The 18,863-nt window shown below is 34.3% G+C and overlaps 1 protein-coding gene across 1 annotated transcript; it reads right to left on the bottom strand.

Annotated features, from left to right (window-relative positions):
- Positions 1 to 8,193: 8,193 nt before the first annotated feature.
- LOC131076238 (cytochrome P450 750A1-like) lies at positions 8,194 to 9,944 on the bottom strand. The gene is made up of 2 exons (XM_058013313.2): positions 8,985 to 9,944; positions 8,194 to 8,887 (listed from the first exon to the last, which is right to left on the bottom strand). The coding sequence occupies exons 1-2, from the start codon at positions 9,942 to 9,944 to the stop codon at positions 8,276 to 8,278; spliced, it is 1,572 nt and encodes a 523-aa protein (XP_057869296.2). The 3' UTR covers positions 8,194 to 8,275.
- Positions 9,945 to 18,863: the final 8,919 nt, after the last annotated feature.

Here is an 18,863-nt window from a genome sequence, read left to right as displayed (position 1 = left end):
ATTTAAAAGGAGGTTTTATAAACCACGATGGCAATAAGGGAACCCAACAGTATATTGAAATACATCAAGGTGCAGCAAACATACTACAATTATAAATGTTCCAATATTATGGAGACATAACACGAGTTGTTCCTTGAAATCATTTCATCTCTTGGTTTACGATAATGATAAAAAATGCCCTAAATAGATTCATTGAGAAGTTAAAAAAAACAAAGGGATCTGTAATTGAGGAAATATTGTCAAATGATCCGGGATATATATAAAGTGGTTTAAAGGAAACATCAAAAAACCTTGAAATTGACGACTCTCCAAAATGATTCAACAAAATAATTTTTTTGATTAACTCATGAATATTTCTATTTGTGAGTGAAAGGATCGTGGGCAAGTGAGATTTTACCGAAATCAAGGAGCATCCATTCATAAAAGAGGTTACTCTACCCAGTTAAAGAAGATCAAGTATTTCACTAAATATGTGAAATAGTTATTTCTAGTAATAAGGTTTGAGGTGAAGTGTGCAAGGGAAAATATATTTCTTCAAAGTGAAAATTTTTCCAAAAAAATAACCATCTGGTGAATCTGCAATTGCCTATTACAAATGAAGGAGACTTATTTTTACCAACAAGTTGAACATGGAGGATAACAAAATTAATGATCTACATTGGAGGAGGCCAAAAGGGATTTAATTTTTATCACTAAGGTATTACATATGTTATTTTTCATCAAATTAAAGTTATCTCATGGGAATCAAAAGGTAAACAATTAAATATTTTATGGGAGATGCATATGAATATCTGCGAGTGAAAGTATAAGCTATTTCACTTAGAAGTAGCATTTTTCACAAGAGTGAATAAAAAAGTATTAACATCTTGGAGTTGTTTTCATGTGGAAATATTATTCTTAATAAAAGTACAAGCATGAAGATTGAGTGTAGGAGGAGTGTTATTATTTTAAAGTGTGAAGATTCAAGTGATTAAAATTAAATATTTTAATCATGGTTAATTAAACGTAAAGTTGCACTGGACAAAGTGAAGGGTCACAACCCTAAAATTATAATGTATATATGTAAGATAAGATTAGGGAAAGGGAGAGGATTAATATACAAAAATATTGCAATATATTATTATGATATCTTTGATAAGGAATACAATACCAGCTTGCTTTATGTTTCTATTCTGTGTTAAGAATTATTGTGGAGTACTTTTCGAATCGAGCTTGTTATTTTGATGCTGACAAAATCAAAGACTGTTGAGAAGTTTTTTCTGCATATTGTGGTTATCTTATTATTTTCAGTTCATGAACAAGATAATTTACATGAACTTGGATTGATTATTGTATGAGGGAAGATTAGAATTGCTTATATGATAAATGTGATAGTAAGATCTAATCATTAATAACAGTGGATGGTTTTAAGAACTGTCTAACAAGGAGAATATAGGGAAAGAAATTCATAAGACTCTGAACCCAATAGGTGAAGAAGGCATTGATCAGAATCATATACTTATAATCTAAAGAAAAGCAGTTAATTATATTTCATTTTCAGTTTTATACAAGTAGGAGATAGGAGTAGGGTTAGAAGTAAAATTGATCTATTCCAGAAGTTCATGCCATTCTGAGATAGAGATAGAAGATAGAATAAAAGAAGATCAAATTTGCTTAATTGGAAGGTGCACTCACATAGGTTTAGCAGAACCTGAAGAGTAGGGAAATACAATCACATTGATTTATTCCATCAGTTGGCCAAAATTGAAAGTTGAGCCTAAACATAAGGCTTGGCATACCTTTAGGGTTTAGCAACCAATAATTTTGAGCTCCAACATAATGCATGATCCAACTCAGTACAAATGATCGAGATAGTTGGCGATTGTTGCTTACAATTGCTGATGTTTTCCTAAAGCTACAATGTCATCCTTGTACAGATGTCAAGATCATCTCCAAGGAAAAGGCAATGAAGTTCAAGAAGGAAGACTCCTATCCACTCTTTCTCTCATCCTTAGTGGCGTCAAACATTGCGAACAACAAATGAATATGAAATATAGCCTACCTGGAAACAATACAAATATTTTCTGAAGAAGGATGATCACAATAAAGTTGTGTCTCTAGACGCTTAGTTATTTTTATGTATATCTACTGGAGTGGAATTTTGTAATTTTAATGGACACTTCAAGTGTCATTTTATAATAATATTTTGACACCTCAATGGTCATTTTATGTATGCACTAGTACACATGTAGGATTGCACGTGTCCCAAGTCAAATAGGACTCTACCTTTGAATTAGTCATAAATTAGTAGTAACTTTCCTAGTTTGATGCTGCACCTCTCCTCTACATATAGGAGGGTTTTTATTGTAATAAGGATCTTCTTTGGATGGGGATTTTTTCCATCTTTTGGGGGCTGATTTTTAATGTTTTAGGCAATGCAACAAAACTCTGCCAGTTTGGGAAGCACTCTAAAAATTTGTTTTTCGATGTAAATCAAATTGCAATCAATGAAAGAGACAAGTTGCTTTCAATCTTTGTGTTGGAATAAGTTGTAATGTGACAACATTATTGAGAGTTGATTGTGAGTATTGTAGTATTATTTGAAAGAGATTTAAACTCAATCTTGTAGTCTTTGACCTGCTTATTGTGTTTATAATTAATGATATATTGTCAAACTTGATCTTGTAGTCTTTGAGCTACTTATCACATTTGAAGCTAATGTTTCATGCTCAAGTAATGAGATAACTTGTAGTCTTTGTGTTGTTTTTACCTTCTACATTTGTGCATTTAAGGTGAAGTGTATGTTGAAGTATTTGAGCTACACATATTTCATCTTTGTTCTGGAAACCTTATAGGAAGTCATAGAAAGTCTTTGAGATTTCATGAGGGTAAAAACACAATGTTGTGTCACACTTTTATAAAGGAACCGAACAACACAACTAAAACTGTTTAACTTTGATCGCATAAAAGTGACATTTTTAAATTGAATATTGAAATGATGTAAACTGATCAAATATAGAAATATGAATGAAATTTATGTCTTTAAAAAGAAATTTATGAATGAAATAGATGTAAAGACAAATTTTTCATTGTTGAAAAATGCCAAAAATTAGGGGTTCTATTCGGTGCCACGAAAAAAAATGAAAATGGACTTAATTTTTTTTCCAAATAAAGCATATATATGTAGTGTTAAAAAAAATAAAAATTAATTTTGATGTATATTTTTCTCGTTATAATATTTTGAAGTCCAACATAGCTAAATTTTGATAGTCTTCATTCAATGTCATCTTTTGACTACTAAATTTATCATTAACCAAAAAAAAAAATACCCTTTTTGAGAAGATTCTCTCACCTAGTGAAAAATATATTTTTAAATATCATTTAACATATATATTTTAATTTCTAATAAACCTCTTTTTGAACTTTAAAAAGCTACTCGCAATGTTTAATCAATAAAAAATATTAAAATGAATCAAAATGCTAAAAAAATTATATCTCTAGATTCGTGACTTCAAGCTCTAAAAAAGGGTATTTTTTGATTTTTGTAAAAAAATATTCTGCTTGAAGAAAAATTGAGCAGAAATGAAAAGTTTCAGAAATGTAGAGTTTTTCACCTTTTATGTGCCACATTACATGACACATAGGATAGTCTGACTGGACTGACTACCCTTAGTTCTAACATTAAATTTTTTTTATTTTTATTTTTTGGATGGCACCATTTGAACTAAGGGAGTCTGGCTGAACTGAATCCGACTGAACTCAGTCCAATCAGACTCTTGACACCATTTCAGTGCCACATGGCACCACACGGCTCAGGGGTAGCCCGACCAGACTACCCTCTATTGGCCCAAAGTGTGACACAACTCCATGCTTTGGCCCATGAGCTTCTTGGTTGTATTTGAAAGTTTATTGTAAGAAAGAGTCATCTGTTTGTAAAGGTTGATTAAATAGTGATAGAAAGAAGACTTTGAGCTTTATTATTACTTTCCCTTCAAAAATGTATTTTTAGAAAAAAGAAGTAATGAGATGCTTTGTACTCTTATGGACACTTTGCTTCTAAGTTAGTATATATTTTATATCCCTGCAAATAAGAAGTGTTTTCAACCTTAGGAAAGAAAATCCATTCTAAATAGAGAATTTGGTTAATAATTACTCTGAAAAAAGAGAGTAAAGTAATTGTATCATCTTGGATTATTGTAAAGTTAGGATATAGTTTGTAGTGCAAAGGGGGAGCCTTCCCTTATAAGTAGGAGGGACCATATCTTGCCTTCTGAGAGATATTGTCTCATGTACTATGGTGAAACCCACATATTGTAAGCTCTCTCGAGTTGACAAAATTTTCACCCAACAAAGATGATAGGATAGAAGAATTGACTTTCTTAAAGGAGGTACGAATATGAAACAAACACTAGAGCTAGTTTGACATCTAGATCCATCAAAGAACAAATCCCATATATTATCCACATCTAAGTCAACTTCTTTTTCTTCTAAGTCTAACCTGTCCCCTTCTATTTGCGATAGTCAGGGCATACCCTTTTCTGCCTATCTTTTATCATTTCTAGTCCATTTCACCCTTTTAGCAGAGACACCATTTTCCACATGCCTACGCTGAATAACATAGATATTGAAATCAAGGCGTAGACACCATTTTTCAAGCGCCTATGCCAAACGATAGAGAAACCATTCCTCAATCCTTTCCCTCCTCTAACCCTTTCCCACCTAGATGCCGATATTGATTGCTAGACTAGTGCTTGCACATGCATTGCACTGCATGTGCCTGCATCACAATGCCTTCACATGTATCATTTCTTAGGTGCATGCATTGTGTGAAGGATGCAGATGCTGAAATGTTGATCAATATTTGTGCCCCACTTCATTTTCCCCTCATTTATTACTAATAAAAATCCCTACCCTAAAAGAACACAAGTTTTATAGTTTACTTACCAGATCCCCGTACTTCAGTGGCCGCTAAAAATCCCTACCCTAAAAGAACACAAGTTTTATAGTTTACTTACCAAATCCCCGTACTTTGGTGGCCGCTAGTATTGTCTCACCCACTCCCCTCATTGTGTCATGGAATGTTCACCATGGTTGCTCTCCTTCTCTATGGGCTCCTTCATTATGATAATTGAGAGTGTGCAAATAACCTTCCATGCCCCCCCATAGCCTAGATATGTAGCCTTAACTTTCCCCCTTCTCCCATCTACCATTCACATTTCACTCATCATTTTTCATCACTTATTCCACTAACCCTATTGGCCCATCTCTTAAACCTTCTCCTCTAAATTTTTCTTCTATTTTCAAGATGTTGCCTTGAAAATTTCATTTTTCATCCCAAGTTCTTGAGGGAGCATCACCCTTCTATATTTCTCTCCCCATCCTTGCTGGGGCATCCTTTTTTCTTTGATCTAATGTTGTTTCACAACACTATGTCAAAGAGGGGTAAAGTGTAGACACCTAAAATTAATTAAATTTTATTTAATTAATTATCCTTTGTAACATGGTTAATTTTATTAACTATGTTAGCTTCTTTGTCCTTCCAAAGGTTTGATTTATTTTAATAAATCAAATTCCACTTTAGCCCATATCCTAAATATTCTTCTAATCCAAATTAGTTAATTAATTCTCAATTAATTAACTAATATACTTGATTCCTAAATATTATTAATGTTGAGAGGTATTCTATAATGATAACAAATTGTGAAATGTAATGGCATGAACATGTAAAAAACTCTTATCTTCTATCTAAAATTTGAAAGTCACTTACATATTAAAATGGTAATATTTAATAATAAATAAAATATTTTTAAAATAAATGAAACATAATTTATGTGTAATTGTATGTAGTAAATAAAATAGTTCCCAAGTAAAATAAATAACTTTTATGTAAATAAAATTCTTCAAATTGATATCTCTAGACATTTATTGGATAGGTGTTTTATGTAAATAAAATAGCTTCAAATTGATATCTTAACATTTATTAGATAGATGTATATAAGATAGCTATATGAGTTTGAAATTAAAAATATGATACTTTTATTTATAAACAACGTTAGCCCATAAATAATTAATAAATATAACTTTAACATCAATAATAAATCCAATACTATTTTAAACAATTAGGTAATTTTTGTCTTTCTATCAAATTGTATGAATTTGTTGTAATCTTATGAATCCCAATTGCTTATTGTGGTTGAGTTTTTCAAAGTAGAATACATTTTAGGATAAACAATAAATGATGCCATTAAAGGTTATGATTTATTCTCTAGTAAACCTTGGGATGGGGGCCAATGATTTTTTTAGTTGGTAATATTCACCAATTGGCTATTTTTTGAAATTTGGCAAATAGTTCAAGTTTTAATGTGACCTAAATCACCACATTTTTACAAAACTTTATTTTAGCCTTATTTAAATTGCTAGAGAATTTATTTTGTTAAATTTTTAAACTCAAACATTTGCCACAATATTTGATACACAATTAGGTTAGATTCACTAAAATTTTATAATTTATTGTAGAATTCTAAATTAATTTGCCAATAATATATCATAATTATTAGTTACTTTAGGATTGTACTGACAAGTTGTAAAGCTCATGGGGTTTGAAATTGCTTTTTAATTGTCAACCTCAATGGAAATCAATGGTCTAAAAACAATTTTGGGCTCCAAGAGTATTACAAATTGTTGGTACATTTTATCTCACAACATACAATAAGGAAAATTAATCGGTTTGAGGCAGCGACTGAAGTTGAAGCTAGGGCTAATACTTGGTTGGAGGATGTTGAAGCTAGGTCAATCATAAAATATAATCCACAGGTTTATGCACAATTTATAATTCTTCTTACATGGTGTTGTAAGCAATGTATTTTGTTGCTAGCTACCATTGTTTGAATTGAGAAATGCAATCTCCTATCTCTATATATTTTAGACCTTATGTTACAACCTCTTTTGCTACTTGGTTGTCTTGTAACTCTATATTTTATTATTAAGTTTAGACTCAACTCCTTTTATATAATAATATATTAAACAAATAAATACAAAATCTTCATAATTATCTATATAAAACTAAAATCATGTATATTAGGTCACAAGAGCATGAATAAAGGGTACAAAGAGATTATATAAGGGTATAAAGACCTTATATAAGTAGTATAAGTATTATGAACTATTGAAGAACTCTACTTAAATTTAAGGGTTGGCAGATAGCCTTAATTCAGGATGGAGAAGCTTCACCCTCCTAGATGTGGTGGCTTTAAAGAGTTCCATCATATACAAATCCCCTTCCATGCTCCACTTAAAGAAATGAATGAGTTAAGCCAAAATAAGGTTAATGTTACATCATCCATGGCTACACCTAGACACCCTCTCTTTATCAAGCAACTCTTTGTCTCTCACAATATCAACATTTTTGCCCATAAAATATCCCTGAATTGAATTCTAGATGATCTTCCCACAAGGATGGGTTTCTTCTAATAGCCCAAGTCCAGGATTTTTTAGTGTCCATTATTTAGTTATACATGAAATAAGAATGATATTTCTTGGTTTTAAAAGAATGACGTTTATAAATTATGAAAATTAAAAAAAAGTCTAACAGTAATTACAAATATAGTATTTTTATTGATAAAAAAAATTCGACTATAAATAATAAAAATGATATAAGGTAATGAATTTAATTTAAATTCAATTAAATAAAAAAAGAAGGATTTTTAAAGGAAGCTCTCTATATTATAGAAATGCAATTTATTCTTCATCAGAATTTTAATATTTAAATATATATTTTTTATTATTTTCAAATTGAATGTCATTTTTTATGGAGGTTTGTTAACAAATTCGTTTTTGCTACTCAATACAGGAGCACAAGCTTTTAAGCTGAACTTCTTCAACTAAGAGCCTCCTTGGCCTCATCTATTTTTGACCAAAGACCCATTGACTTAAAAAATTGAAAAAATTGTATGCCAATTTTAAATTATAAAAAATAAAAAAAATCTATCAATAATTACAAAGATAATATTTCTATTAATAAACAAAATATATGATCTTAATTCCTGAAATAAATACAAGATTTGAAAATAACTTTAACAACAACAAGAATAGCTCCATAATATTTTAAACAACTAAATAGCAAAGATTCATAATTATGTATACTAAAAAGAAATCATACACATATTTAGGCCACAAGAGTATGAGGAAATCATACACTTATTTAGGCCACAAGAGTATGAAGATGGAATCTTCTCACTGGAGGGCATGAACAGCTTATATAGCTACTATCACTAATATTGAAGCACTCTACTTAAATTCAAGGGCAGGTAGGTAGCCTTAAGGCAGGACGAGCGAGAAGGTGAACACTCCTGGGCGTGGTGACTCCAAAGACTTCCGTCATATCCAGATCTCCTTCCACGCTCCATTCAAAGTAATGAACGAGCTGAGCCAAAACAAGGTTCATGGTTACATCAGCCATGGCTGCGCCTGGACATCCTCTCCTTCCTGCTCCAAATGGCAACATATCAAAATAATCCTTGTCTCTCACAACATCAACTTTTTTACCCATAAATCTCTCTGGCTTGAATTCCAGAGGATCTTCCCACAAGGATGGGTCTCTTCCAATAGCCCAAGCATTGACGATGAGCCTGCTTCTCTCAGGAATGAAGTATCCCCCAACTGCACAATCTTGTGTGGATTCGTGCGGAAGAAGCAAGGGTAACGCCGGATATAACCTCAGTGTCTCCTTCACCACACACTGCACGTACTCCATGCTTCCTATGTCACGCTCACTTACAGCCCTCTCTCTGCCGACCACTGATTCTATTTCCTCTTGCATTTTCTTGGCCACGCTAGGGTTTCTAAGAATCTCACTCATTGCCCATTCTAACGTAGTAGACGTCGTTTCAGTTCCAGCCACGAACATATCCTGGAAAATTTATACAATTTTTTTCTTTAAATGCCAGTTAAAACCAAAAAGAAATCAATAATGGGAAGTTTATTATAAATAAGAAGTGAATACGTACAAAAACAATGGCTTTAATGTTTTCCTTTGTGATTGGCATTCCATCGAGACTCTCCATTTCCAAGAGCACGTCAATGATGTCAGGCTGCTGCTCATGCTCCTTGTGGAACTCCCTCCTGCGCTGCTGGTGCTCCTCTATTATTTTACTAATCACTTGGTCCATGGAGTTGTGTACTTTTTTCATGCGCCGCTCTACTCCTTGCAAGTCCTGCCAGCCTAAGTAAGGAATGAAGTCCCCGATATTGATACTCCCTACTACAGCTGTCACCTCTGATACCATCTTCTTTATCTCTTCGCCATGAGCGTCACCGTGAAATGAAATTTTGGTTCCCGAAAGGATTCGCCACATGACTGCCTGCGAAAACGATGAAAAGAACATGGTGAGATTAACAAGCTTCCCACCCTTCCCAGACATCTCCCACATTGAACGAACAGTGAGAAGCATTTCTTGCTCTCGTACACATCTGAAGGAATCGATCCTTTTGGTATTCAGCAATTCCACCACGCACAGCTTTCTCATGTGTCTCCAATAAGCCCCGTGAGGTACAAAAATCAGATCCTTGCTATTATAGCCAATGTATTTTCCTACAGCAGAAACAGGTCGGCTGGCAAAAACCTTATCGTGGGTTTTCAAGAACTCTTTTGCCATGGCAGAAGAAGAAACCAAAACAGTGCGAACAGAGCCCAATTTCAACATCATAATGGGCCCATATTTCTTACTAAGTTCATGAAGATCACGATGAGGAAGCCTTTTCAGCTGGTTCAGATTTCCAATAATGGGCCATGCAAACGGTCCTCGGGGCAATCTCGATCCCAATGTATTCTTCCTTTTCACACTAAATCTGTGCAAAACCCACAAGAAAATTATGAGTGAACACAGTGTAGCTGTTGCTGGAGCATAAGCACACTCTCTTATTATATTTATTGAGTCCAAAGGTTCAGGAAAGCCCATAGAAGCCATATTGAGCAAATATGTAGGAAAGTTTTTCTGTGTTCTCTAATTTATAACCGAGCAAAGATGTGGAAAATTCATTCTGCGTCTCCAATTTTGTTGGCATCTCTTTTGCCTTGTTTTTTCTTCAGCTGAATATCAGATTGTCAAGAACACGTGAAAGGCACGTTCCTTTCTTTAATACATTTTTTCCTTCAGTTTGAATGATTTTTTTGGTACCAAATAAATAATTTTCTATTTCACACTATCATTTAGTGGTAGTATTTTATTTATTTTGGTATATTATTGTCAAGAACATGTATTTTGGACAGCTTTTTTCTTCGGGTTTGACTGACTTTTCTCCACCAAATAATTTTTTTATTTAACACTATCATTTAGTGGTAGTATTTTATTTATTTTGGTTTATCAACTTTATACATATTATTGTCAAGAACATGTGCTTTGAATAGCTTTAGTCACAAGAATGTTCCTCTTAATACATTTTTTTCTTGGGGATTGATTGGCTTTTCTCTACCAAATAAATTTTCTATTTAACACTATCATTTAGTGGCAGTATTTAATTTATTTTGGTTTATCGACTTTATACATATTATTGACCATGATTACAAATTTCAAAGGTATAGACTTCAATTTGATAACATCAATTCATATGAGATTTTGTCTTATTAATTATAGGAGTAGGCAGCTAGAGAACATGGGAGAGCTTTTTTGTTTTGTTTTGGCAAGCACTATCTTTATGGGGATAACTCCCTATATTGATAAAAAGCCTTACTAAATGATCATCAAATACTTCCCGACTGTGAATTACAAAGAAAAATCCAGCCCCTCAATCCTCCCTACCCACTATCTAAACCACACTAACATTACCTATTCACATCCAATACACTCACTGGTACTCCTATCATCACCCTTAAAAACTACCAATGCAAACACAAAAGCCCATTGCAAAAACATAAACCCATATGATTAGCACCCATTTACAAAAGAACATTCCACCCTATATATATTTTAGAATAATAGCCAGGTTATTTCCAAAACCCAACACCGTCTCCACTGAAAATTTTGAAAGCCAATTGTCTTCAGACTCCAACAATATTTGGAAAGGATCCAAGTTGCCGTTAAGAACTCCCACACTATAAATCTCCTAGACTTCCTCTATGACATTCCTTTTCCTCTGTTTTCTACCTTTGCCCGCTTAGACTCCTCGTCCTCTGACTCAGCCTCCTCAGACTCTGTGTCCTCTTCAGAGTTAGAGGATAAAAAATTATCTGGATTAAAGTATAACTTCAAGAAACTAGCCCATTGGTCATCCTCTAGATCCAGAATAGCATTTGCCACATCTTGTCCATCACCTGCACATATGAAGCCGACTATCCTCTGAATACAAACCTCCTTTGAGTCTAAGATATCGACCAATGAGAATACAACAGTCTCATACACTTGACCATCACAGAGATGAACCCCTATTCCCAAAGTTGTTTCGACCATACTCTGAATGGCAATAAAATTTCTTTCATCAGAATTAAAGAGTCTTCTATGTTGAACCCGAGTAGTCTCATCTCGACACTTGCAGGCCACTCCAAAATAGTAAACCATTTTGCTGACTGAAGAAAAAACTCGAAAGCCTACCTGGTATCTTTTGCACCTTTTATGATTTTCTGCTATGAACAATAGGGGGGATCAGCTTGGATAAAAGGCATGAGTGTATTCTAGATTATTCTGGGGAATTCTTCTACCATTCCGGTCGCTCAGTTCTCCTTTGCACATGAACAAACCCCTGACATGATTTTTCAAGTCATCGGCAACCTTATTCATCCACTCTCATACGTTCTGAGCAAGTCCATCTAAAATAGCTTTCCTCTTGTCCTTTTCTGTAGAAATCTCGATGAAATTCAAATCTGATCTTGACCCATCCGTGAGGTTTCTTTGGGAAGTGCTAAACCTGAGCAAGCGATATCGACCACACTTCCATATGTCCTCTGTTACATGGATCCACTACCTTATTGTTGTACGGTTGTTTCTTGACTTGTCTATCTCAAGAATTTCCTTGAATGTGTTATGGATATAATCTCCCTCAATAATTGTTTTCACTTCTCCACTGTCAATGCCTGCATTCACCAACCAGTCTGCTGACTTATTCCCTTCTCAAAGTATATGCTAAATTTTGAATGTTGTCAAATTATTCAACAATTCTGCAATTCATGACATCCAGGAGGCTAGTCTCCAATTGATAAACCTCAACCAACTTATCCCATTTATAATCACCTGCGAATCCCCTTCAATGATCACTTTTGAAATCCCCTTGTCCACACACAGTTTCAAACTTGATTCTAGAGCTTTCAATTCTGCCTCATTGTTAGAGGCCATCCCGAAGGGTCCTGAGATGGCATATTTCATAACACCTGCTTCATTTCTTATAATTGCCCCATACCTAACCTAGCTTTCCTTGGGTTCCCTCTACTAGCTCTGTCAAATTTCAGCTTAGACCAACCATCCGGGGGCGGATCCCAAATAACCTCTTTCCATCTGTTCCTTCTATCAACAATAGTACAACCTAATTTGTCCTTCAACTCCCATATCTTCTCCATGTCTCTGTCCCAGGCTAAAAACATCTTAACCTTCTTTTCTTTGAACTTAACCAAAACCACCTCCACAATACCCATTTTCAGTTTGTAAATGATGTCCCCCAAACTAAGCTCCTCTTCATTAAAAATCCTTCTATTTCTTTCTTTCCATAAGTGCCACACTACCATAGATTGCCCTATAATCCAAAGGTCACCCCATTTCGAATTTCTACTATGAATTGGCCATGAGAGAAGGAAGTCTTTCAGATTTTGATTCTTGACTGATTGCCATTGAAGTATGTCCATCAGCTACACCCAATATGCTGAAGCAGTCGGACACCAATAGAGCAGATGTTCTGCCGATTCCTCTTCGTTTTTACATAAAATGCATATGCTTGGACCCGAGATACCAATGGTCCTCAGTCTGTCCCCAGTTAAAATTCTCCCATGGACAGTGATCCAAAGAAATGCACCTGCTTTTAGAAGAATTCTTTTGTTCCAGCAGAGTAATGATGGCCAATTCACATAAACCAATCTTTTTCTCTGAGAAGCATATCCCAAATTTGCCTTGTATTCACCCGACTTGGCTGCACTCCATATCAATGAGTCATCATCATCAAAAAAGATTAATTTTTTGCTACTAAGAATTTCTTCCAACAAAGCTTGGTTATCCTTATTCCATGACCCGACCTTCTTCCAAAGGACTTCTTGATTATGCTTGACTATAGGATCCATATAATTTTCTATTGACCTTCCTATAAACTATTCAACTGACTAAATCCACTCCTTATCTACAATGAGTTCTAAGATGGCCACATATCCATTCCAGGAGTCCCACCAAAAACTTGCTTTCCTTCCATTACCGATTCTCCATGAAAATGCTCCATGATAAGCCTCCCGCTCTCCCAAATAAAATTCCAAATAGGAGATCCCAACTCGACATTAGCAATTATGAATATCCTCTCTGGAGCTCTAGAATCTAGATATTTGTGAGAAATAATTCTACACTAGGGCTTCTAAGGGAATTTGTACATCTTTCAAGACAAATCCACACCTAATGCCAAGTTTTTAAGATCCATTTTCCTTAATCTAGGTCCTTCGTCCTCCTTAACAAGACATGCTGTATCCCAATTGATGAGAGGGATTCACTTAAACTTCTTAGAACCTTCCCAAAGAAATTTCTTAAGGAGTCCGTCCAATGCTCTTGCTGCCCTAATAGATAATCTGAAACAATACATATAGATTATAGGAACTGCTTATAATACATATTTGATCATGTGAATTTTGCCTGCTTACGATAGCCATTTATTTTTCCACAATGCTGATTTGGCTTGGCAATTGTTGATAATGTCTTCCCACATATTTTTATAGTTTTTGCCAATGAAAAGAGGAATGCCTAGGTATTTCAAAGGGAATTCTCCAATCTGATATCCTAGAATGTTTGCAACTTTTTCTTGTTGTCTTTTATTGACATTGACAAAGAAAACTTGTGATTTGGTCCTATTCATGCTTTGACCAGAGCCTTCCTCATACTCTTCCAAAGTACATTTGATAGCCCTTAATTCATCTTCCGAAGCCTCTCCAAATAAAATAGTGTCATCAACAAATTGGGAGTGAGAGACAAGAGGCAAATCTTTGTGCACACTGATACCTTTCCAAGACCCCAAGTTACATTACCTCTTGATGTTTCTTCCTAGCACTTCTACCATGAGGACAAACAGGGAGGGAGACAAATGATCCCCCTATCTCAAATCGTTGGTGGCTTTGAAGTAGCCACATACTGATCCATTGACCAAAATAGAGAAACAAAAAGAAGATACACACTTCTTAATACATGCAATCCAACTATCGTGAAAACCAAACTTACTGAGGATACACAACAAGTAATCCCAAACCACCCGGTCATAAGCTTTTCATACATCTAATTTTACAATCATACCTTTCCTTTTGTCTTTGTGCATCGAATGGATTGCTTCTACTGCCAATATAATACTGTCAGTGATTTCTCTTCCTAGTGTAAAACCATGCTACTCCTCTGAGATAAACTTGTGAAGGACACTCTTCAATCTTATTGCCATAGGTTTTGATATTATCTTATATATAGAGTTGCATAATGATATTGGATGAAAGTCTTCCATTGTTTCATAGACTTGTCTCTTAGGGATTAGTGCTATTACTGTATTATTGATTTCCTTCACAAATTTGCCCTTCTTCCTAAAATCCTCTACTAGTTTCCAAATGTCTTCCCCCATAAACTCCCAGCATTGTTGAAACAACTCTACGATGAACCCATCCGGCCCAAGGGCCTTATTTAGATGCAAGGAGAAAGTGAGTTCTTTTATCTCTTGTAATGAATATGGCTTGGTGAGGAGCTCATTATCTTCCTAAGAGACTTCGGGTTCCTCCAACAACTTTGCATACTGATCTTGACCAAGATCCAAAAAAGAACCCAACACATCTTGAAAATGTGAGATCACTGCATTTTCAATCTCCTCCACTGAAGAACATCGAACACCTCTTGAGTTCCGTATTGAGTCAATCTGATTGAGAGCTCTTCTCATAGGCATGGAAAACTTGGAGTTAGAATCTTCTGCCGCAAGCCAAAGCTCCCTCGACTTATCCCTCCAATAAATTTCTTCCTTGCATAACACTCTTGCCAATTGCCCCTTCAACTTTTTCTCTAATTCAAACTCCAAGTTGGACATTCCTGCCTCAATAGTCTTCTCATTGAGAAGTTTAAGCTCCTCTTCCAATCTTATCTTTTCTACAAATATATTTTTAAATGACTCCTAATTCCAAATTTTAATTTTTTCCTTCATGAATTGCAACCTCTTCATGAAACAATAACTAAGGGTGCCTGAGAAGATATTGCTATCTGAAAACCATCTTCTAAGATTGCCCAAGAAGTCCTTATCCCTCCACCACATGCTTTGAAACCTGAAGCTACCTTTGGGATTGATCTTCCCCATGGATGAAGTCAATTGGAGAAGGTAATGATTAGAGAGAGAAATAGGTAAGATACTCGGATCAATTCCAAAAGAATCCTCCAACCATATGAAGCCAACTAGAAACCTGTCTAATCGCTTTGAGATTCGAGTAAACTCTGGTCTCCTATTAGTCCTTGTGAAGAGGCCATTCTTAGGAGCTACATCTACCACTTGATTTGAAGAGACAAAATATCTGAACACCTCCATAGTCCTATTGGATCTCATCAAACCACCACTTTTTTCTCTTAAATATAGAATAGTATTGAAGTCTCCTTCTATGATCAACCAAACTTTGCCAATAATAGAAGATTTATCTGTAATATCTTTCCATACTTTAGCTTTATCTTCGGGGTTGATAGGAACATATATATTATTAAGAGGGAATGTAAAATTTTCTGACAAAATCCTTACAAAGAAAAGCATCCAGAATTTAGATTTCTTCCTTTGAGAAACACTAACAGATTTTGGATTCCAAAGAATCTCCAAACCTCCTGCCGACCCCCTAGTTTCCTGAAAAAACCCTTTTCATCTCGAACATGAGTGTAGAAAGCTAAGAGCCTCATCCAAATTGAGCTTGGTTTCTTGAATCAATACTACGTCACTAGAAATATTTTCTAACAATCGCTTAACCAAGCGTTTCTTGTCAGGGGCCGACAGACCCCTGACATTCCAAGTGGTAATCTTCATTGACATCCAAGGGAGGTTTTACCTCCCTTGGATTCTTCGTAAAATCAAGTACACTGATTATCCCTTTCTCCTTCACCCAATGTTCCCTAAGTTGCTTGTGGCTCCTTCTACCTTTCGCACCTTTGGATTTACCCAACAATACATTAGCCAATTTGCTGATGCTCCTAGGGTTTATGTTATCTAGTACATCCTCTAGAACATAGTCCTCATTTGAGCTTAGATCGTACTCAAACTCAGTATCTGATAAGCCTTTATGAATAATCAATTCTTTACCAGCCACTCCATCCCCAACTTACAATGGACTCTTATGAGGGGAAGATTTTGAGATGGGAACCGAGCACTCTGCCTTATAGTCACTCTCCAAAGATACAATCCTATCCTTCTCTGGAATGATTAGAATCTCATCTGTTTGAGTCTACAATGTGTTCATGGAATACACCGTTTTAGAACTACAGGGCTTCTCTACCCGCCTCCAAGTTTTTTCAAATCTTCTATTTTTCCTTCTAACTAAGATTATACATTCTGTAGTAGAATGGTTTTTGAATCCAAATCTATCACATCACACCATAATAGACTCGACTTCTATGCCCTGAGCCCAATTCCTATCTGCCGATTTCTACCAGATTTGTGAAGGTATTTGTTTTACCGCCACGAGTTTCATCCTGGCGTACAAGTAGGAGTTCTCCTCCACAATGTTCTCATTTATCTCCAGTAAGGTACCCAAATATGTTCCAATCTTCTCCAGACATGATTCCCCCCAATATTCTATTGGAAGATTATATAGTCTTATTCAAATCGGCTTCTCATAGATTGCCAACGGAGTCGGATCAAAGTTAGGATGCCATGACTGCAACTACAAAGGAAGATCCCCGAAAAACCAATTCTTCTGGGATAAAATATTGTCTCTGACCGCCTCTTCTACAAAAATAACCACAAAAAACCCCTTCGAGATAAACTTTATGACCACTTGGTGATGCCAATTGGAAACAACCCATTGTTTGATTCTGCTTCTCTCTAACCGCTTGCCCTCAAATCTACAAATCACCGCTAGCCTCTGCCAAAGGTTGATATCCTCTTCCACCTCATCTGACAAATCAATCAATTGAGAAGAATCTACTAGAGCCTCTTTCAAGATCGGACAAACCTTCGATTTCTCTCCTACAAATCCTCTATGAAACCCTAACCCTTTCCTTTGAGAACCCATTAGAACATGGGAGAGCTATAAAGGAGTAAAAGACATGTGACAGCCTACATGTACACATGTTTCACAAGGTGATGGAAAATATAGTTTTAAATTTAAGGGCTTCTAGATAGCCTCAAAGGAAGACAAATCAATCAACTAAGTTAAATGAAGATACCCTTTTATACCACTTTTTTATATAGAAATTTGATGAAAAGAAGATTACTTAAAATTGGTTGGACGAAATGTAATATAATTTTTTCTATTTTTTAAATTTAAATAAAATTTCTTTAATTTTTTTTATTTTAATCAAATTAATATAAAATATAAAATAGTAAAAATTTAATAATTGTCATTTTAATATATATTCTAATAAAATATTTGATTTCCTTATCTAAAATTATTATTATTCTTTTAGCATTTTCATTATTAGTTAACTTATAAAAAAACTTACATTTAATTTAACTTTTAAATTATAATATTAATATTAATAACCATCTAAAAAATTAACCAATAACATGACTGATTGAATAACACCAATAATACTTTAAACAACTAAATTAAAAACTTTGTATTTTCATCAATGTCGATACAAAGTTGAAATCTCACATGTATGGCATAGAACACTTAAAATATTCTTTTACTTATTATTATTGGAAGAACATAAGGAACATATAAATTATTAAAGATCGATCATGAAAACTTGGGAGAACATACATAATAAATACTATTAATATTAATTATTAGTTCCTATTTAGAACTAAGACAAAGACAAAAAAATTTAAACAATAATTAATCCATATTCATTTAGAAAATCATAGTTCAAAGTTTTGCTTAATCTGTTTCAACACTTATGTTTAATTGAGAAAAGTGCACATTATTTAGGGCTAAAGTTTATTAAAAATAATTTTCTCTAATTTGATTGGATTGAATTTGTTGTTGATTGTCAAGAAAAAGATGCAAATTACTAGAAGAGATAGATTGTCAAAATATAGAATGACAATTACAAGTATTGTAGAAAAAGATAAGTATTCTTATACTGGACAAAGAAAGAATATAGCTGTGATAGTTGTAGACATGCCAATACATACAAATGTAATATGTTGATAAAATGAATTTTTGAAACCCACATGTCCTTTTAGTGCTCTTCCATTTTGGCTATTTTCATTTTCTCCTTGTTGGGTTTGGAATAATTTTTTTCTTCAATATTGGGCATGGAGAAAGGATAAAATAAAGCTATAAAAACTTATTTCACTATTGTATTGTCCTCTCAAACCGTGTAGAAACTAGGCCTCAATGGTTAGACAAGGTTGAAGTGTAATATTTCTCACAACTTTGCTAATTGCCTCTAACCATCAATCTTAAATATCTAATTGTGCATGTAGGAAGTTGAGAAGGGGTTGACGAAGTACCAAACTATTTTTTTATATGTTCATATGGTCTGTATATTCATATATGCTCTATTATAAACAATTAATTTTTTAGCTTTGCTATAGATTTGGAGGAGAAT

This window comes from Cryptomeria japonica, unplaced genomic scaffold (genome assembly GCF_030272615.1).
Source record: "Cryptomeria japonica unplaced genomic scaffold, Sugi_1.0 HiC_scaffold_171, whole genome shotgun sequence".
NCBI classification, from domain to species: Eukaryota; Viridiplantae; Streptophyta; class Pinopsida; order Cupressales; family Cupressaceae; genus Cryptomeria; species Cryptomeria japonica.
The sequence above is the reverse complement of the archived record's forward strand: the minus strand, read 5'-3'. Positions and strand labels throughout refer to the sequence as shown.